The sequence below is a fragment of the Chelonia mydas genome, chromosome 3 (assembly GCF_015237465.2).
Source record: "Chelonia mydas isolate rCheMyd1 chromosome 3, rCheMyd1.pri.v2, whole genome shotgun sequence".
NCBI lineage: Eukaryota > Metazoa > Chordata > Testudines > Cheloniidae > Chelonia > Chelonia mydas.
The window spans coordinates 185,618,321-185,640,979 of NC_057851.1; the positions used below are offsets into that span (position 1 = coordinate 185,618,321).

Sequence of the window (22,659 nt, forward strand, 5' to 3'; positions counted from 1 at the left end):
AGCTCTGGGCATGGGGGGAAGCAGGGCTGCAAACACGGAGGCAGAGAACAGGTGCAGCCGTGACTCCCCCACCCTACACGCCAGGCAGCAGAGCCAACCTGGGACAAGGGGGAAGTAAGCCATACCATGAAAAGACTTCAGTAGCTTACACTGCTCTTCCCATCCCCACACCCAGTACGAGAGGTGCAGGCAAGCAATTGTGACTCAGGGTCACAAAGCTCCTCATCAGGTGGCTCAGCTGTGTCTCACCTCCCCTACATAGGGTTGAAGCTACAGGCTCGATCCAGCTCAATGTGATCTCCTGTACCTGCAAAAGCAAACCTGCTGAAGGCTAGTCACCGGAGGATTTAATCCGAAGACTATATTCCTAGTGCCTCTTCAGTGCCCAGTCTTGCAAATACATGAGCATGTGATAAACCATGTGTTTTTGGATGGGCCTCTTTCACCTGATTCCTCTCTACAAACAGTCCTCACATACTCCTGCATAGGATCAGCACTGTGCATTTTATTTACAATGTGCTATACCAGTCCTTGTCCCCCCACATCCTAAGGCTTTTGCCTTCTCCCTAGGCATAGGACAAGAGTGGGAAGAGATCTCACCTCCTTGAGATCCTGGGCTTCTCTAACCCTTATCTTGTTTACATCCCCTTATGCCTTCTTTCTCCAATAAATCCTGTTCTATTTTTGCATCCTTTTCTTTCCCCACTACCTTGGAGTCTTCTCCCAGGTCTTTGGGGTTCTTGGCTTGTCTCCCATCAACTATGTCCCATTTCTTCTTTCTGTAGCCTCCCTTTGGCTTCTTGATCTATTCCTTGACACCTTACCCACCCTGGTCCTGCCCTTTCTGGCCATTTGGGTTTCCAGGCATTCCTTCCCTAAATGAAAATGGCTCCAATCGGTCATGATTAATACCAGTTGAGGCAAGGGTCTGACTACCCCAACCTGCTGCCATCTTGGCTTTTCCTGCAGCCACTGTACTTGTGCCACAGGACACCTGCTCCATTTTTCCTCATTGCGGAGGTCGTTGCCCTTTCTCTGGCTGTGGTTCACCTCCCTCTGAGGGCAATACTTTTTTAAATGTCCTACTTCCCTGCTAGCAAGAGAGGGGCCTTTCCATCCACGTTTTGACAACGGGCTGATTTTCCCCTGTTCCACCCCTCGGGGCAAGCCTACATGTTGCAATGCGTATAGGGGCATGCTGTCTTCAGGTGTCCCCTCCCAAAGACGTAACATCCTCTTGGCTGGGTCTCAGGCCTCCTGGCCCCTGAACATCCTTTTCTCACCCTGTCCTGTGACCTCTGATGATTTCTTTCTGCAGAATCCCAAGCAAATATTGCTGCCACTCTTCCAGGCTTGACAGTTGCACCTGCAGATATAACTGTGTCTCCCACTGCCTCTTTTGGTTCTCTAGGATCTGCAGGAGGAGTGCCTGGAACGCATTTGGCTGCTTCTAACATAACAGCTTGGTGTCGCCACACCCAAACTGTAGTGACCTCAGGGAGACTCTGTAGCAGTTGCTCAAGCATAAGACAGTGCATGATCTCCCCTGTTCCTCGGTCACCTGGCCTCAGCCACCTCATGGCCCAATCTGATGACTTAGAACCTTTGCCCCAAAATTGTGTCCCCTCCAACCACCTTGCCAACCAAAACTGCTGGCTGTCTCAATAACAAGGACTGTCTCTCTTGTTGCTGGGTCTACTGAAACTCTTGAAGGATTTGCTGTTACTTCTTCTGTTGTTCCATCACCCAGTGCACAAGTTCCTCCAGGTTGCCTGGTCCATCATGTCCTCTCATCAGTTCCCCTCTCCAGCCTTTCTTCTACATCAGAGGGTGAAATATATTGGGCAAGGACCCCCTCCCTGCTGCTGTTTCCCTGGACTTCTTCCTAGCCAGTCTTTCTCAGGCTTTCTTCCCCATAACTTCTCTGGGTTTACCCTTCTTTCAGGGCTAGGATCCCATGGCTTATTCTTCCCTTGGGTTTCCTCCTACCCACCTCTCTGTTCCTAGAGAGTGAAGGTAGATTCCCTCCATGGAGCCCTCTTCTGCTCTCAACTTCCTGGCTTTATACTAACTGGACTGCTCCTGCCCAGCTGGGCCACATGAGTCATGATCAGGTAAGTCTGGTGCTCGCTCGCTCACGCTCTCACACACAGACAGACAGAGGTGCTGCCAGGAATGTAAATGGGTCTCTCAGGCCCACATTAACCCCTACAGGGCCTGATGAGGTACATACCCCAACATGGGCTATTACATTTCTGCCCACCACCCTATATCCGAGCATTAGATTCTCTGCATTAATGCACCATACCCAAGAAAGCTACATGTAATCTCTGATTTTGCACCAACAGCGCTGCCAACATTAACTCTTTCACTGCAGCCCTCCTCTGCACCTGCCGCATTATAAGTACCATTGGCATGAAGATATACCTAGTCCATTCAGCAACACAGCTGGGGTGCACTATTAGAGGCCTACAGCACTCAGGCAAATCAAACTACACTTGAGGGGAGTTACCATCAAACGTTGTTTCGTCAAATGACTGTGTAGACAGAAAAAATATCAATACATTGTTTGCCTGGGTGTTAAATAAAAGAAACAAATAATACTATAATGAAACAGCCACCTCACTGTCTAAAAGCAGAAGCAAAAGACGTCAAAGGAACATACAGCACTAACCGGCACAGTGTCAGGGGGTATCTCAACACAGCGGGCAGCCTGCAGCGTATCACAGAGGGCTATTTTTTGAAAGCATGGGATTCTGGCTTTGCCTTCACTGATTCAAATAAAATCAAAACGCCTTCCCAAATCTTTTTTAAAAAAAATAAAGATAAGAAAAATGGTTATTATCGGTGTTAGCCACGTCGCTGACTATCGCCTTGGGATTTCCAGTAGTTGGAGCTGCAGGGCAGACAGTGTATAAATACGGCTGTTTCGTTCTGGCCCCCTGGCATGATCGCTATTTTTACTTCTTGCAGCTGTTTGACGCAGGACTGATGCATTGACCGGAAAAAGTACTGGGCCCTCCAGAAATACATAACTATATGTGTGATAATATTGAAATGCTCCTGGTGGGGAAGGCAAAGCTACGGGGGAGTCAGGTGTTTGGAGACTCCTGGCATTTTTGCTGCATCATGAGGTCAGGGAGGGGGCCAAGCTTACAGGGCTGTGTTGGGAGTGTGGCATGGCCCTCTAAATACAGAGATCTCAGGGTATTAAAAGACGCACAAGTGCTGTCAGGCTTGGCCTTCCTGCTTGCATTGGGCCAAACTCCCCACTCCAGGGTGCAGAGTGGGATCCCACTGGAGCTAATATGGACCACATTCATATGTCACTTGAGTATTTCCTTGTGAGTTTGCTGTGTGCTGATGCTGCATAGAATGGGTCTTCTTTGGTCCTGCCCAGCCACACCTCCCCCATAACTTGACGAGCACATCCATACAGCAGTCACCAGGAGGCGTTTTGTGGGTTCCAATGGGATACCATGAAGACTTCTCTCCCCTCTTACACACTTCTCAGCCACTTTTGGCTATTATTTGCATGTGTATTAGCCTACTATGCCTAAAAGAGGCCTAACAGGGTTGTATCCATGCATACTGTGCCTCTTTTACTGGTGATAAGAACCATAGGATGCCTGTTTCTGCAGATATTTTGCATTGTTAAGAAATGTGGAGCAGGTTGTTAATTAATGGGTGAGGGCCAGATTGTTGTCATGGATTCTATTCTTTTCTTGTTTATAACAAGAACAGCCATAACATTTGACATTTGGGTAATTCTTGTGAGTGAATACTGGGAAGGTAACAGCCACATTAATGTCACAGAGAGCCTTGAGAAAGGCAAAATGAAACTCTGATCTACAGATGAAGAACAGTCAGTAAACTGAGCAGAACTAGACGTGTGGATTCTGTGACAGCTTTAATTCCATAAAGGATTGGGAGTTTTCCAAGATAAAATAGGGAGATTCGCAAGATAATAAGGCAACTTCTAAATTCAAATGGCTCTAACATCACTGGCACTTGTCATTTTATTTTCAAAATGGAAAAATAAATATGTTGGCTCTTAAAAATGCCCATTATATGTTTTCTTAATACATTCCCATGACTTTTGCCATATTTCCCCATGACTTTTCCTAAAAGAACAGGATAAAACTCACAGCCCTAGCTACAGCTATAGAAGATGCTCATTCATACAGAAATAACATGAAAAACTGTCCTCAAGCTTAACTCATAGATCTGACCTATCGTTTAGTATGGAAACCAATTCCAATCAATGCTGTCAGTTTCACACAATTTACCACATCATGATATGGCCAGTTCTAGAGATAGTTATAATTGATTCCTGGTGGCAGCCATTATTAGATACCCCATTTTGTGGTCACACTCCTCCCAGCTCTCTAACATAAGGTTACTGTCTTTTTTTTACCCCAATTACATTTAATCCCACAAGAGTGTAACTTGCTACAACCAAAATTTTCTGCAATCCTCAAAATGCATGAAATCCAAAGCAGAGAGCTCTGAAAACAGAGAATTGTATTACAATGGGCAAATGAGATAGGAAAGAGTGTTCTAGACGGGTCTCTTTTCTGTAGAGCTATAAAATATTGGTGTGGGTATATAGCAAAAGATTTGATTTTAATAACTGAGTTAGCACATCACTCTAATCCCTACCTGAAAAAAAGAGATGCATTTCATATAGTTAGAATGGCATTTCCAGAATTATTCGGTGTTGGCTAAACTTCTCCCATTGACATAAATGGGGGTTTTACATTAACTTGAAAGGGGGTGGAGTTAGGCCAATGCTGAGCACTTTTGAAAATCCCACACTCTTAAAATGCTTTTCCCCAAGACCTTCCTTAATATCCATAGGAATATCTGTGCCCTCTTACCACATTATACTGAGGATAAACCACCCTTTCTCCTGTTTTATCTTGCTCTATAGTCCTCTGTTTGACTGTCCATTGTGAGATGCCATTGTTTCACCGTGTAACGACTTCCCCATGTTGGAGCTCTTGCCGACTGCAGTGCTGCTAGTGAACTGAATGTGGCAATAAGCTCTGAGAGGTGTGAGTTGCCCCATTCATCTCTTCTCTATGGAAACTCAGAACACACACCTAGAACCGTACATGATATTCTGTGATGCAGAAGTGTATTGTGTTGTGGTCACATGTGACTGTAAGATCTTCATTGTATCTGTTCAGGTGTTCAGCAATACCCTTTCTTGTTGTACTCCAAGGACACTACAATGAAAACACTTTGCTAAACAAATTAGACATACAAAGGGACACAGTTTATTTGATCTTCTGTTTGCCTTACTGATGCTACATTGCACTGGAACGTGAGCAGCCGATCCTTAGAAATAGAAAGAGAGGATATATTTTAGTGCTAAAATAGGTGAATTAGCTGAAAAATTCTCACTGCTGTTACTCATGAGCTATGCCATTAATGTTCTGTAGTGAGGTGGAGTGGCCTCGCTCCAAGGCTGACAGGGAGGAATCACTCTCCACCCCCTGGTGGGTGCAGCCAGGCCTTCCCCCCCTGCCCCCCACGCTGGAAGCAGAGGGGCATAACAGGAAGTATAAGAGGCGGGGCCTTTAGCTCAGTTGGGCCAGAGCCAGGAAAGACATCAGATGCCTCTGCCTTGCTGCCAGCTCCTGGACCAAGGACCAAGCAGTGCCAACCCCTGGAGGACAACCCTGAGGGAGGGGAGCTACTGAGACTGCCGCCAGATGAGTACCCCAAGTTGCTGCCAAGACTGCTGGCCGCCAAGTACCCTGAGGAGATCGAGGACCCATGAGCCACAGGACTCTGTGAACACGTGGATAGGAAGTAGACCAGGGAAACCAGACATTAGTCTGGTTGTGTTGCTGAAACCACAGCCAGCGTGTTTTGGGAGGAGCCCTGCTAACCCAGTGGTGGAGCCACTCGCCACTGACAGGGCCCTAGGCTGGGAGCCGGTGGAGTAGGGTGGCCCCAGGTCCCCCTGCCTCCTGTTGCTGATCTCACTGCTGGGGTGGCAGCCTATCCACCTTAGGCCAGATGGACTGTGTCTGCTGTCTGCCCCAGCCAGCGAGCTACACTATAGACTGCTACTGCTCTGCCTGCCTAGAGAGCTAGAGCCTGACTGTGTTTGCCACCTGCCCCAGCCAGGGACCTGGGCTAACGACTACTAAGTATCCCTGCCTTGCCCCCAGGGTCAGGGCCCTAGATTATTTACTGACACATACCACGCTAATCCCCTGTCAACTGGCTGTCAGCCACTAGGTAGCATAGTGAGGCGGAGTGGCCTCCCTCTGAGGCGGACAAGGAGGAACTGCTTGAAGCCACTACAGTACCCTCTGTTTGACAGACTGGACAATTATACGGATGCAAGAATATTCAGAGTCACAATAGTAAATGCTAACAAAACATTTGGAAGGGATGTAAAACCTTCTGCTTCAGGCAATCTCTAACTATTAGTGATTAGGATGAGACCTTCACAGAGGCAGATTATGCACATCTGCTAGTTTCAGGGTTTCTTGCAGCTTTCTCTGAAGCATCTGATACTGGCCACTGTTGGAAGTAGGATATTGCACTAGAGAGTCTATTGGCCTGAGCTGGTATGACAATTCCCATGTGTCTTGTGTTAACAGAATTTTAAAGTATTTATCGATACACACATCTTCCCAAAAGAAATTGTGAGCTAAGTCCTGAAGCCACAGAAGTCAATGGGAATTCTACCAATATCTTACAGCTTGAGACAAAGTAGTAACAAAACAGAGAGTAACTGAACCTTCAGCCCCTCGGGGCTCAGCAGGCATGCGCCTGCTCCCTGGGAAAGGCTTCTGCAGCACCGCTCTTCTGGAGCACTTAGGGTAGACCCTTCGCCCTGCCCTACCACAGCCCCTTGTGTGTTGTCTGGCTCCCTTTTAAGCTCCACCTCCAGCTGGAGCATGTTCTGCAGGTGGGGTTGGGCAGGGTCACCTGGGCCCAGAGTTGCTCCCTAATCCCTTCAGTTCCAGTTTGATGTTTTTATACCCCACCACAGAAGCATGCATCTGGTCTTCAAGCATCTTTTCTTCCATCTGTCTCCATTCAGCTTTGAGCAAGGGGCCCTTCTGACTGATTGGCTTGGTGTGCTTGCTCTGATGGGTTACTGGAGTATGAGTCAGAAAGACTCTCTTGACCTTCAACTCCAGTTCAGTACAAGAGTCACTGGAAGCCCATCTACCTACAGCTCTTTAAAGATGTGAGCTAAGGCAAAGCACTGGAGGCTTTCCGTTATAATGGCTACTCACCGGTTGTGTCAGACAGCTGAGGGTGAGGCCTCCCACACTACAGGCAGTCAAAGGTTCTCTCACAGTTCACCAAAGTCCAGTGGTGGCTTTTTTGACAGGTGAGGCCCAAACCACAAAACAGTTTTTTCCACCCCACCCACTGTATAACTGAATAGCTATGACTAGCTTAGCCTTATTTATTGTGAAGCTGTGGCAAGTGAACCCAGGAGCTGAAGCTCCCACCATCACCACTGCTAGCTGGGCTCGTGCAGGGAACAGTGCACAAGCTGGGCCTGGGGCTTGGCAGCAGTTCCATGCACACCCAGCCCACCCCATGGGGGAAGGGCTGGGGAGGTGCAGGGCATATGTAAGGATAAGGCCTTTGTCTGCAGCCAGATTGTGAGGCCTAAAGCCTCAGGCCTTCATCTGCAGCCAGATTAATAGAGCAGCCAAGCAGCAGCCATTAGCTGAGGAGCAGGAAGTCACATCCTCACATTCCATCTACATTACATTAAAACAATGTAATATCAGGCTGTTAAGAAGGAGACCCCATCCTAATGGCCCCCACTATCACCAGAGAAAGAAACTGATCTTAAGATAGCTAAAAAAACCTTAGTTTGATAGCATTCTGTCTGGCAAGAAATCACTTATCAATAGTTGTGGTTGTGAAATCCTCATTTTTTTATTGTTTTGTCATTATGGTCCCCACTTCGCTATTGTTTATCTGTATGGTCTCTGTCTGGTTCTTTAATTGTTTGTCTGCTGTATAATTAATTTTGCTAGGTGTAAGTTAATTGTGGTAGTGGGATATAATTGGTTAGAGAATTTTGTTACACTATGTTAGGATTGGCTAGTAAAATTTTAGCATAATAATTGGTTATGGTATAGCTAAAAAGGACTCAAATTTCACTATATAAACTGGGGTCCAAAAGGAAGTTCTTTGGGAACCAACTCCAGGACACAGCCCCAAAGATCAGAGCTGCCAGACCTCAACACTCTGCCAATGACACTGTGCAGAAACTGGAGTCCCCCAGATGGAGCTGATCCTGACTGGCCATCAAGAAAAGTTCATCTGCCTTATTGGGAGTGGTGAGCACTGTATGTGTAGCGTGTGCAGTCTGGTTTTGGTGATTGTTAATCAATAGAGGTTATGTAGTATATTACTGTGTAAGGCTCTTTCACTAGTAAAAGGTCCTGCAGACCTGCAGAAGTAGTATACACCCAGAGCCCTACGTATTGGGAAAGGGTGTGAGTACTTAAATTGACCAGGTTAGTTACACCCTGAGCCCTACAAATTGGGTACGGGTGGCCCTGAGCCCTACGGATTGGGTAAGGGTAGGTGCTTTTCGCCTGGAGCCCTATGAATTGGGAAAAGGTGGGGGTGCCTAAATTAACCGGGTTACGCCTGGAGTCCTACAGACTGGGAAAAGGTGGGGTGCCCTAATGAGTGCAGGTAACACATAGGCCACATCCCCACCCCCCTTGCAAACCCCCTGTAGCCCAGGCTTAAGTACTACAATCCTGCCATGTCCTCACCAAGCAGCGGTTACCACAGTCACGCTCTTGCCAAGTGACTCCTGGGTCTGGTAAATTGGTAACGATGCAGTTTCTTGAGGCATCATTGGCTACACCAAGAGCTGGGCCTCCTGCCGCACTACTACCTCCATCAGACATTCCCGTGTTGCATTTTGCTACTGGAGAGAGTGAGCTGTGACATTTAGATCATCCCTACACGTCTATGGATTATCCTTACACTTCTACAGATCTCTCAGGTCAATCAACTTGCATATGCAAAAACGTATTGTGTGGCTGCTGGGAGTTCATGGTTCTGCCTGGCTTGCCTGCTGATGAGTTCCCCCCACCCCAGTCCCCTGGAGGTCAGATGAAAGGAACCCACATCACACAGGAAACTGGTCTGGAAGTCTCAGTGGGGATGGGGATAGCAGCGGATGCTGGGGCTGGCTTTCTGCAGCCAGAGTCTACGTTGCTGAATGGGTGACCGAGTGCATTGTTCCCATCACATGTGATGCCAGCTCCACATGCAGTCACATCTCTAAAAGGGGGCGGACTCTGTCAAACACCTGAAGTTACACCCGTTACCCAGCTGGAGAGGAAACTGAGCTATCAGAACACCAACACTGCAAATAAACCCTTCTTGTGTCTTGCTTGCAGTCCCGGTTTGGCTCCTTTCGAGTCTAAGCAGACAAAATAACAACTGTTTCATAGGCCCAACCTTGACGTCTTTGATCCGTTCTCACTCAGGGAGAGTTTCACTGGAGGAAAGACTAGGAGGACTTCAGGACCCAGAGCCAGAGGGGTTAAAACATCTAAATCGCTGCATGGACACAATTTGTGTGAAATCAGCTGAGTCTTCCCAGGTGCAGACCTGCTGCCGGTAACTGTCCGCAGCAATGGTGCTGAAAGCAGGTCCCAGCTCCTCCTCCAGAGCCACTGCCCCACAGCTAGCACTGAACTACAGCTAGACATTGCTTTGCTGGGTACCGAGTAACAGCCTGGAAAGTAGAACCCCACTTACTCTAGTTGTAGGCCTCATTTGGGATCCCCAAGATTATTAACTAGGCCAAGCACAAATCATGCTGGAGCCTTTTTTTTTTTACTCTCGTACAGACAGTCCCCCCAACACACACACGTGTGTATAAACACCTCAAGCCACAAAGTAGCTTTATTATAGAATTCGAATTCTCTTTTCTGCCTGCAGATGATTTAAGAGGGACTCTTTACCTAGTGACTGGACACAGCTAGATTCCCCAGCATCCAAGTGACTGAGAAATCTAACTAGAAGGGGGTCAGCCAGGGCAGGAAGATCAGAAGCATTGCATTCATACTTTTGAATCTTTCCCCTCCTAATAAGATATTCATAGGTAACCAATGCTCAGTTGACTGCCCCAGAGTAGGAATTAGCCAGGAAGTGCAGACCTAATACTCAGTTAATGACGTAGCAGTGGGATTCATCAATTAACCAGCTCCCCGCAGTTGAAAAGGGCTCCAGCCCGATTTTGAAGGGTACAAAGACCTCATCCGAATTAATCCAGTCCCTTTAACACACACATCCCTTCTCTTTGTCGTGTGTCGCCTGGCATTGTTGCGTCCGGGCTAGATTGTTTCCCCAGGGTTCATCACCGCCCTCCGGGGAAGCTGGAGATAGGTGGGTGCCGTTACTATGGGGTATGGATCACCCCTGGAGTCCTTTCCAGCACACGGGAGAGCGAGCAGACGCAGCCTCTGTGTGTGGACGGAACACCAGGAGCATCGCCTACTCGCACGCTTCGCAGTGGGCCCGCTCTGCCGTGGGCGAATAACAAACCCTGCGCGGGGACGTTCCCGTTTCCGCTCCGGTTTCACTCTCCCTCTGGACCATTCCCGACCTCCTGCCGCACCGGCTGCCGCTTGCCGGGCGTGGGCGGCCGGGCCCCTCCCGCAGCAAAAGTGGATGACGGCGGGTGCAATCAGGGCCGGCTGAATTCCCTGGAAACGGGCTGAAATGTGACCAGCTGCATCTGGCCCCGTTGCGCTGCGCCGGGATCCGGCTGGGAGAAGGGAAAGGCGGGGGGGGCCTCAGAGCAGATGCTTCCCCCACCCCCATTAGAAATATTCATCAGCTGCTTTTGGGAAGGGCTGGGCTGGCTCGGGTCTGACGCGGCCCCTCCTCTTCCTCCTCGTCCTCGCTCCAGCCCCGGGCAGCCATGGGCGAGATCCCCAAGCTGGTGAAAATCAGCGTCTCCCTGAAAATCCAGCCGAACGACGGGCCGGTCTATTTCAAGGTGGACGGGCAGCGGTTCGACCAGAACCGGACCATCAAGTTCCTGACGGGGGCCAAGTACACGGTGGAGGTGGTGCTGAAGCCCGGGGTGGTGCATGCCACGTAAGTGCCCCGCGCTGCAGGGCTGTCGCTGCTCCCGGGCCCCCTCCCCTGCCCACTGGCTATTTTTAGAAGGCTAATGTTTTTTCCTGGCGGGCTGACAGCGCAGGATTTCCATTGTCCCCCCCGCCCCCCCAGACTTGGAGGGCACCTGTGTCTGGGTGGGGCTCTTCTCCCCCCCGGCTGCTACCTCCGCATCCTCCCTTTGTCATTACAGTGGATCGCTGCAAAGGGGAGGGGGGGGGTGTGATTACAGTGGATCGCTGCAAAGGGGAGGGGGGTGTGTGATTACAGTGGATCGCTGCAAAGGGGGGGGTGATTACAGTGGATCGCTGCAAAGGGGAGGGGGGCTGGGTGTGATTACAGTGGATCGCTGCAAAGGGGAGGGGGTGTGCGTTTTCTTTCCGAAGAGATACATCTTCCTTCTCTAGATAGGGAAGGAGAATTCCCGCCCCACCCCCACGGTGCAGCTTCCTCGAGATCAGCCCAATTAAGAAGCGTCCCAGGCTTGCGCCGCTTCTCCCTCCTGGGTTTTTCCCAGTGTTTGATCTGGAAGGAGAAGCGGCTCTACCAGCTCTGCGATCCTTTGGCTCGCCCTTGCGGGAGGGGTGGAAAGGAAGAAGGGCTGTGTTAGCGTGCTGGGGGCTGCCTCTCCAGGAAAAGCGATCCTCACGCTGAAAAGCCCATTAAAATAGCTAACGCCCAGCTGCAATAAATGAAACCTTCATCTTTGAATTATACTCCATGTTTCTTCTCCGGGTTACTACTCAGCCTGCCAAATCAGGAACCATCAGCCAAAACGAGGTCAGCGGCGCAATCTTGTTCTTATTATTATTAAGAATGCCACAAAACAGGCCTCTGCGGAGAAGGCAGGGTAGAAGCGTTTCTGTGCTTTCCTGTGTGTAAAAACCCATGAGTGACCCCACTCCTCCCATACTGTGTCCCTGCAGTGTCTGGGCACTCCACCTTCATGTCAATTTCATCAGCTTGGGTGATAAGGGCCAGGTGTCCAGGGTTTGTGTTAGTACTTGTTTTGGGGACAAGGGCTGTCTCAAACTGCTTCAGGCCTGTCTATTTCAGGACTATGGGTATAGGAGGAGTGAACATCCCCCTGGAAGAGAAATCAAGAGATCCCCAGGTCGTCTGTTACACAGGAATCTACGATACAGAAGGAGTGCCTCACACCAAAAGTGGGCAAAGACAGCCTTTACAGGTCAACATACAGGTACCATCCCTCTGAGCATGGCCAGCACATGCTGGACACTATGGTGCATACAGAGGCGAGGGAGATAATGAAATCAAGAACTGAATGCGATCTGGGGAGGGTGAGATTCTGGCAGCTGGTAAACGGGAAAACATAGAAAGGATTCATTGCTCTAAATCTCTGTCATTGTTTATTTTAAAGTGGAGACTTTAAGATGTTGCATATAATACCCTTGCAACTGTGAAAGAGGCCCCAGCAGAGCCACACACTGAAGTCACCATTACTTTAGCCACAGCAGCACCAGTTACATTCATAGAATATCAGCGTTGGAAGGGACCTCAGGAGGTCACCTAGTCCAACCCCCTGCTCAAAGCAGGACCCATCCCCAATTTTTGCCCCCATCCCTAAATGGCCCCTTCAAGAATTGAACTCACAACCTTGGGTTTAGCAGGCCAATGCTCAAACCACTGAACTATCCTTCCCCAAAGGCTCACTGTGAAGTACTGCAGAGGGATGATCTTACCTGACCCCCTGCATTGCTCAATTCGCTGAGCTGCTCCTGAGTTAGACAAAGTCCCCCTTGACTTAACAAAACATGTTTCAAATAGCATGCCACACCTTCCCTCTGTGTTCCGGCTGGACACTGGTATAACAACTACTCTCGTTTGTTTTCTAAGTTATTCTCACATCCACCAAGAGGACCCAGCCCCTGCCCCTACCGAGATCAATGGAGTTCTCGCCCTGTGCTCAGGTTCTTAGGTGCCAGTGCTGAAAGCATTTACGCACTGGCTTAACTTTATGGCATTTCTCCCTCTGAAGCCAATGGAACTACAAAAAAACATATAAAATTAAGCATGCGCTTATGTGACTGCAGGGTGGGGGCTTTATTTTGTATTCTGGGCCCAATCCTGCTGCCCTTACATTTTACATATCTAAAGGCTGTGGGACTGGACTCCTAGATGTAAGAAATTGAGTCAAAATAATGTATTCCTTGAGAGGCTTTATATTTCAGGTAATATCCTACTAGTATATAAAATACAGACTTCTAGAGTAAATATTTTGCCACTCCAATAAAGCAATGGTTACAGTTTGGCAAAGCTGTGAGCAATTAAACACAGGGTCTAATAATGGAAAGTGTTGGGCAACCTTTATAATAGGTGGTGTTACCAGCCCCACCAATATTATCCAGATGCAGGAACATAAAAAGACTAGGGGAAGGGATGCTATTATGCATGTTGTAATTGCTTCACGACCAGATCCCATTATGGCACATATGAAGTTAAACAATGCTTACACTTCTAAAGACCATATAAGAAGAGTTTGTTGTGATCACATACTAAAATTTTATAGTCCCGGTAGAGCAAATGGAAAATCACCATTAACAGTTATAATGGCAGGATATGGAATGTGGTAGACACTTCCATTTCAGGCTTCGTCTCTCATGTTTTTTGGCTCAGACTGAAATTGGGGGCAGGGGATGAGGAGGTGTCATTTAAAGATTTTGGGACACATTGAGGTCTGACCAGCCTAAGGGCTAAATATTCTCGTTCACACATCTATGGGGATCTGACAATGCTCAGTAACTTCCTTCCCGAGCTAGGCACCATTCCCAAAAGGGCCTTTCACCTAGCCAACAATTTCCAGATGAAGAATTTGGGGCAGGAGACCATATACATGGCTTTGGAATCGTCTGACTAGACCACTTCTGAATCTTTCAAAGCACTCCGTTCTCTGGCTACAACGTGTGAGTGTGCTGTGAGCAGCAAAGCAGAATTCAACGAATAGGTCTCCAACAACACTGCTTCCTAGCTGTAGTATTTTATTTTGCATAGGAAAAAATCCCACTGAGGCATCCTGACACTTCTGTTCTACACTGCATTTGGGGGAAAGCAGCACGCTTCAAAGTTGATAGTTTTAGCTTGGCAATAGCTTAATAGTCTATTACAAATCAGAAGCCAAACTTCATTCCTTAAGGATATCAAGTTACTACTACCATTAATATGAGTATGGGAGTGAGCATGCTAATGATTTTGTTAAGCCTCTTCGCACACCCAGTGTGAACTAGATGTTTCCTGAAGCCTGAGCTAACTCAGAATCAACGGAGTGCTTCTGCAGTAAATAAAAATCCATACACTTTTCCTCCTAAAGAACCTGAGTGCTTATTAAATCTTTCACATGACTTTTTTGAGTTCACCTTGGTTTTAAAGGAAAACTGCAAAGGAATGTAACCTTTCCAACTACTTGCTCAGGTGGATGAGAAGACACAACCCCTAAGAGTTAATTAAATGTGAAATAATTAAGATGGGAGCAGATATATTGTCAGTTTAAAGTAGGAAGATCAGAGAAGCTGTAGATTTCCACAGTTCTCTTTAGAAAAAGTTCCATATGGTTTCTAGATGTTTGGGTGGTGGAGTCTTCTCAGTGTTCACTGTCTACCTCTATAAAGATGGGGGGCCAGCTCCTTAGCGGGAATAAATTGCCATAGCTCCATGGACACCAGCTGAGGACCTGGCCCAGGGTGTTAAATTTCTGCTCTTCTCTGTACTTCTAGCTGCAGCTCTGCTCTTGCTATCCTGATGTGTTCTCAGGCTACGTTTCCTGTTGCACTTTTCATTACTATGGCAAACCCTATCCGCAGGGATACCCCCCCCCCCCCCCGTCAATTCATGTCAGTAACGATTGAAATGTTTTCAAAGTGGTTTTAAATATTGATTTGTGATTCTGTTTAGAGGAATTTATATTTATATATAGACACGCTCATTTGATATATGGAGTCATCTAAAGAGTAAAATCTTTCCATTTGTGGTATATAGGTACCCACTCAAGGAAATCACTTAGAGCTCTGTACTAAATTAACTAGATTTCTATTTAAATTTAAGACTTCAAGTAGTTTTTTTTATTTACTAGTGCGAGATTCTAAAAAGATTGAGTAATTTAAGAATCGTGCCACCACTCTAAATACAACACGTGTAACTTAACATCGGAGATCTATATCCTAAGTTGAGGTACCTCCTTATAATGAGAGGTAATAGCAGATACACTTTTTTTTCCTGGGTAATTTCATTAGCCCTTAAGTGCTTTTGTACCATTTTCATCACGGCAGCATATAACGGCCTGTTTAATATGAGAATTTACCCATGAAAAGAAAACGCCCAGCATAATTTCTGAATTCTGAGAATGTATTTTCTTTTCAAAGGTATAAGATTAAGATGCAAGATTATTTTCTGTACAAGGTACAAAGGCAGTGTCCTCCAAATTCTGTCACTAGGTTTAGTAGTCATGTTCTGCTGTGTCCCCTTAGAGAATGTGCAGAAAATGATGCTTTCAAAGTATCAAACTTCACCGGATAAAGTATCTCCATTCTACCAGCCATGCAGTTTTTACTCCTACAGCACAGTGCGTCTGAAAATCCAGTAGTTTATTTTTCCTTTGGACGTATTTTAAAAATAAACCCATAGGAGGCCCAGGCTTCTGAAGGCTGATTTTTGGTACTGAACTGAAGCAATAACAATATTTGTCCAAACAGCAGATTTAGAATGACATCCTGGGATACTGTGAAGTCAACAGGGCTTGAAATTGGTAAGCAGCTATTCAACACCTCTCAGGATTTGGTTTTAAGAGCTCAGTCTTTCAAATGTGGGTACTTAAATCTGTATTTAGGCTTCTAAGGCCTGGTCTACACTGGGGGGTGGGGATCGATCTAAGATACGTCGACTTCAGCTATGCTATTCTCGTAGCTGAAGTTGCATATCTTAGATCGACTTAGAATCACTCACTTCGCGTCCTCGCAGCGCGGGATCGACGGCTGACACTCCCCCGTCGACTCCGCTTCTGCCTCTCGCCGTGGTGGAGTTCCGGAGTCGACAGCAGAGCGATCAGGGATCGATTTATTGCGTCTACACTAGATGCGATAAATTGATCCCTGATAGATCGATCACTACCCGCCAATCTGGCGGGTAGTGTAGATGTGGCCTAAGTATTCAATACAGGTATCTAAACATGGAATTAGGAGTTTAAATCAGCATTTAGTTGCTTAAAGGTATGTAGATCTTTAAGAGATTTAGGCACTTAACTTTAGACAGTCCAATCTGAAAACCAGTTTGTGTCCCTTTGCCTGCTTAAGCAGTATATAGAGCCCAATTTAAATGTCTAGGTTTTAGAAATTGGCCTCCTTGTATATAGCTTTAATTCCTTTCCCGCCCTCCAACCCCCACCCTTTTCTATCCCTGTGTGACTAGTTATCCTCCTCTTCCAATTCTACAGCAGACAAGTCATGTTCTGATGCACACTAGGAAAGGAAGATACCTTGTAAAGGATTAATCCTAGAGTTCTTACTCCAAACTAAACTTTCGTTGAACTTTCAGTCAGTTTTGCCTGAATAAAGAGCGTAGTACTGAGCCTCAAGTCATAAACTAGTCTTAAAATAGCATTTGAATGGGTAAAAGCCAGAAAATTCCTAATAATTTATCTGCCAAGATAACCTTTTTCAGAACAGGTAACAAGAAGTTATTTCTTGAGCACAATATACCGAATTTCAGTTAAGTGACTTCTTAAACTCTTGTTGTTAATTGTTGGTAGCTGGCATAGAATCATAGGGTTAGAAAGGACCACAAAGATCATCTAGTCTAACCCTCTCCCAAGATGCAGGATTTGTTATGTCTAAAACATCCAAGACAGATGGCTATTCTGCCTCTCTTTGAAAACCTCCAGTGAAGGAGCTTCCAAAATTTCCCTAGGCAGCCTGTTCCATTGTCCTACTGTTTGGAGGTTTTTCCGGAGATTTAATCTAAATCTGCAGTGCTGTAATTTGAACCCATTGCCTCTTGTCCTGCCATCTGTGGCAAGAGAGAACAACTTTTCTCCATCTTTGTAATGGCAGCCTTTCAAGTATTTAAAGACCACTATCCTATCCCTCCCCCTTAATCTCCTCTTTTCTAAAAGAAACATACCCAGTTCCTTCAGCCTTTGCTTATATGGCTTACATTCCATTCCTTTCATCATCTTTGTTGCTTGCTTCTGCATCCTTTCCAGTTTCTCTACATCGTTTCTATACAGTGGTGACCAAAATTGGACACCGTACTCCACATGAGGCCCCATCAGCGCAGAGTAGAGTGGTACTATCACCTCCCATGACTTGCATGCTATGCCTCTGTTAATGCAACCCAAATTGCATTTGCTTTAATAGAATATGGTTTAGTTAGGCCTTTGTATCAGCAATCTTATTTCTGCATCTTCAGGATCCTAGGAAGGCATTTATTTACGTAGGTGTTGTTTTGGTACTTGAACACTCAAATTATGCCTAGTACCTAGAAACCTGTGAGCTATTTTACCATGCAGCTATATTTTTAGCAGGGTGTCCATTAGGGAAGCTCTCATTGGCAGAGCAATGAGGAAGTGAACTGGAAGCCAGAGAACTAAGGGAATGATTTTGAGGTCTTCACCCCCCATTGGACAATGACAGCAACCCTGGGGAGTTGTTGGCCCCAGTGCCCCAGAAGCCCCCTCCTTGTTACATTGAGGAGCCAAGGTTTTGTTCTGTAGGGTGCTCTGCTTATGCCCTCCTCATGGGAAGGGTCTATGGGATGTCATTTGTTAACACACCCCTGAGAGGGGCTGAGGGTGCTCATGCTGGAGGCCCAGCACTCTGTGTGCTCAGGCAGCAATGGCTCTAATAGGAGGTGGTAATGGTAGCAAGTGGCTGCAAGAGAGCATCTGGTATCCTCTCCTGGATGCCCAGGGATAGAGCTCTGTTCCTTCACCACTGCATTTCAAGACACATGGGACTGGCCTGTATGGAAGGGCAAGTCCTCAAATCAGCCAGAAGGTGACTGGGGGTTTCAGAGCTCAGAGACCAGAGTCTAGACGGTGCTCGGATACCAAGGGGAAAGGCGCTACATAATGCAATATAGATAGGGGGCTGGTCAGCTTACAACAACCCCCCCATAACAAATAGCCATTAAAAAACCTTATTGTGGCCAACTTCAGAGGGATTGAGGGAATAACTAACTACTGAGCCCCAAAGCACATAGATGGGTGATTGCATAAAGAACTATGGCACATATTTGCAAGAGAGGGAAAGGCTCTTCTGATTCTAAGTTCCCTTTAGCTACCATTACTAACCATGCAGTCCTGGAGAGTCCCTAGGTGGTGGAACTGGTGTCGTTCTGCTGCAGGGTGATGGGACTTTAGGGTAACCACGTAGAGATTGTTAGGCCACCTAGATGGGGCTGCCTGTGCTCAGGGATTCTCTGCTCCCCCGAATACACATACAAACTCCTTTAGTGCACTGCACAAGGCCCTCCATCAGAGTATGTATCCTCTCAGATGAGGATGGCTGACACTTCCCTCCACTAGCGATGCCATTCCTGGGTTGGTAAGTGGGATTCCTTGAGCAGGAGGAGGCAGGCCCTTTCCCCAGGGCTAAGCACGGTGCTTACACAGCACTCTCCGCCTCTACTGCTTTGGGTTATAAGTGGCTCCCAGGCTGGGTAGCTAAAACCATGTCCGTTCCTTGAGAATGAATGCAGCCACTGGGGAGCGTGTGGGAGAGCTGCTACGGTAACTTTAGATTCTCAGTAACTTTTTTCTGTGACTTCCTGTAATGGTGCAGATATTAAGGCGACACCCACAACTGGAGTCCAATTGTCAAAAGAACTCAGGACCCAGTAGCTGCCATTATGGTCATGACTAAATTCTAATTATCAAGGGGCATTGCTGGGGGCGGAGTTCTTTTGAAAAGGTGTCCATTCTGCAGCAACAAGGTGAGCATGGTAATGAATGTGTCCCTTAGGTTAGGCAGTGGCAGCTTACTAACTGCACAGCAGGCAGAAGCAAAATAACCGCCCAACTGGGAAATAAGCTATAATCGGTCAGGTGTAGACGCTGAAGTTTCTGCTTCTTCTGGCTGGCTGAAAGAGTCATTCTGAAAAGGGATTTACATGATGACTTTCCAGTGGTGAATACAATATGTGGATGATCAAAGGTCAGCTCCTGAATGTATGATTGTAATGAAACAGACACATGGAGAAGAGTCATTATTAAAATGAGCAATAGGAATATTTTAAAAGGAACACTAAAAACATAGTAATACTTATTCCATTGCAGTAATACTGACTTCAGGGGTTAGTCTACTAGAACATACACCAATATACTGTGCTGTTGAGCCTAGAGCTGGCATGTACAAACCCTCATACCCACGTTTCAAAGACACCATCCAAGGTCATTTGTGCTGGTGCAAATCTGCAGGACCTCAGTTGAAGTCAGTGGAGTAATTCCCACATTTACACAGGTGCAATTAAAATGATAATCTATCCTTGTTCCTCTCATGCAAGTGTATTTTGCTATTATACTGGTGTCTTACAGTAGGTTGGGGAGGGGACCGGGGGGAACATGAGATATTTCATACTGTTGGAATTCCAAGTTGTTATTACTGTAGCCCCATTCATTTCTAAATAACATGTTAAAAGTAGTGTTAGTTCATAGACAAATGCCAAGTCCAATACAACTTGAAATCTTAATTCCCTCTCATTGTAATGCAACTTAACCAATCACTCATACTTTGCTATCTCCTAAGCAACCACTAGAATATACTTTGCTATCTCCTAGCTTCTGTCATTTGTCCCTAAATTATGATTCAGTAGCACATTACAATGAGCAGTGATTGTAGAAAAATGTAAGTGGGAGCCTCTCTCATGCTTGTTTGGTATAAAAATGTGGAATAGAAGACAAGGGAAGTCTACAAATAGCACAGTATTAGTATACTGCATTAATCTACAGATTGAATAGTAATAACGTGCATTAATTTACAGATTGAATGGCACTGCAAATGAAAAAATAAGGTAACACTCGAGACTGCAGGCAAAGCAAAAAGGAGGAAGTTCATTACTATTAATTCTGCGTACAGATCAAAGTACAAAGGGAATCCACTAACCTCAGATCTCATGGCAAGCATAGTATATTGCATAACGCTGGAAAACCATGTCTCAGAGGTTGGAGATCTATTTTTCACACAATAGGGATACGGCATAATCACCTGCTTTCATCACCTCACCCAGTGTTGCAGGATCCTTGTTTAAAGCATTATGAGCCTGATTCTCCACTGCCTTGCCCCCAGCAGTTACTTGCACCTATAGAAAGTGGGTATAAAATGGTACCTGGTCAGAATGGTATCATTTTCACTCACCTTGCACAAGTATAAATGAGTGGCAGAGGGACATGGCAGGGGAGAATCAGGCCCTGTATGTGCTACTAATTATGCTTAGGCACTAAAGATTGCATGAAGGATACTATGGCAACCTTGAAAGATCTTTGATGTTGCTACTTTGGGAATAACCCTTACATCAGTGTGTCACACGTGCAGTGTAGTTGGAGGGCACATTGCATGGAGGAGGAGGGAAAAATCTGAGCTGCTTACTAACAACTTTGTTCCCTGTCCTTCGCAGTTTAGTGACATCGGCACTTTTGAGACAGTCTGGCAAGTCAAATTCTATGACTACCACAAACGAAATCATTGCCAATGGGGAAACGCCTTTGGTAGCATCGAGTATGAATGCAAACCCAATGAGACACGCAGTCTTATGTGGATCAACAAAGAGATGTTCCACTGAAGATAAGCAAAGTGGACGCTGCTGGACAATCTTTTTTTTTTAAAAAAAAATCTACCTTTAAACCAGCACAAAGCCTTAACAAAGGCATACTATACAGTTGTTTTGTCCCATGTGGTAGAAATAACATGCTAAATTATACACACAGTGGGTGCCATTAAACCTTGACACTTGCTACTCACAGTACTTAAACTTACAATGGCATCTGCAGTATTCTTTATCCTTGCGGTAGGGAATTTCTGCAGGCACCTTGATAAAGTAAACACTGTGATGCCAACAAGATGTGGATAATACCCACTAACCAGTATCACAGGATGTAATACCCTTGGTGAAATACCTTGCATTAGTAAGATTCAGATCCAACTTCATATTAGTGATGATTTACCTGTATTTATATTTGCGTTGTCCCTAAAACATGCTCCATTGTGCAGTTTGTCTACGTCTTGTCATGGTAGACAGCAGAGGTGCAAGTTCTGGATGTTTGGACATTGGCTACTGACTGTTGAAGTTGCGTTTTCATATGGGGAGACTCGGACACACTGAGTCTCCCTCTTCTGTTAATGTTGTAAAATATGCTGTGACTGGCTTTCTTCTTTTGTGAAATCTGGTAAAATGTCACTGGTTTTCTGTGTTCCCCAGCTTCTGAAGTGATTTTTTATAAACCAAGAGATACCATGAAAACCATTAGCATAACAAAACATACCGAAAAGCAATAAATCTGTGGTCGTAAAGGCATAATTGCACATCTATTGATGTTGCTGATACATATCTTTAGAGCATGTACACTGCTCTAACAAATTATAATGGTCACACCTAATGTTCTTTGAGTTCATCGAGATTATTAGTTCCAGGGGTAGTCTCAATTTTTTAAGACTAGGAAAATTGCTCAAACCAGTAGAATCTTTCAAAAGAAATAAATTTTTTGAGGTGTGATCACTGTACTGTACTAAAACCTGCAGACTTTCATATCAGTCAGAAATATTCATCTCTGAAGAAGGGCCCAGATCCTGCAAATGCTCACACATGTGACAGCAAAAGAACAGTCAAGTTATAAGTAAAGTGCATCAGTGCACACTTGTGCATGAGTTTTGCAGGATCATGACTTAAGGTGCTAAACATATAATTTCCAGTGTTTACAGCTGAGAGGCAAAGGGGAATGTAGATTCAGATCTCTTCTTTCAATAAATAAAGCAGGTTAATTACTATACTGTCCCACCTTCAGTCTCTGCTGGGTTAAATTCTCTTACTGGTATGTTAGTTGTTCCTGTAACCCTTTGTGAATAATTTTTAAATCATGTCTGTAAATTGTAATCACAACTTTTGACCTTTTTAATAAAGGACTTGGAAACAATCTGTATTTTTCTGAGCATGCGCCATCTAATTGGCTTCTCTTACTTTTGACTTTAAAGTTGAGTACAGGAAGATGAAGGCCGAGATTTTCAAAAGTGACTAGTAATTTTAGGCGCCCAACTTGAAACATCTTTGTAAAGGGCCTGACATAGAGGGTTGGTTTTAACACTTTCTGAAAATCAGGCCCCTTTAAAGTGTCTCAAGTTGGGTGCCAAAAATCACTAGTCACTATGGAGAAATTCTGACCACACATGCTAGAACCTAGACAGCTAGGATTGTCTTAGTAGTATGCACAGACACAGATTACATATGAAGTTCATAAACAGAAGACAGAATTTGTCCCTGCCACATTGTGACATTACCCAAGGTGACAAT

The 22,659-nt window shown here is 45.8% G+C and overlaps 1 protein-coding gene across 2 annotated transcripts; it reads left to right on the top strand.

Annotated features, from left to right (window-relative positions):
* Positions 1–10,418: 10,418 nt before the first annotated feature.
* CNRIP1 (cannabinoid receptor interacting protein 1) lies at positions 10,419–22,285 on the top strand. Of its 2 annotated transcripts, none has more exons than XM_037896022.2 (3): positions 10,419–11,130; positions 12,208–12,352; positions 20,773–22,285. In XM_037896022.2, the coding sequence occupies exons 1-3, from the start codon at positions 10,952–10,954 to the stop codon at positions 20,935–20,937; spliced, it is 489 nt and encodes a 162-aa protein (XP_037751950.1). In that variant the 5' UTR covers positions 10,419–10,951; the 3' UTR covers positions 20,938–22,285. The 2 variants fall into 2 exon arrangements, with proteins under 2 accessions (XP_037751950.1, XP_037751949.1); XM_037896021.2 differs by having other exon boundaries at positions 10,536–11,130; positions 12,193–12,352.
* Positions 22,286–22,659: the final 374 nt, after the last annotated feature.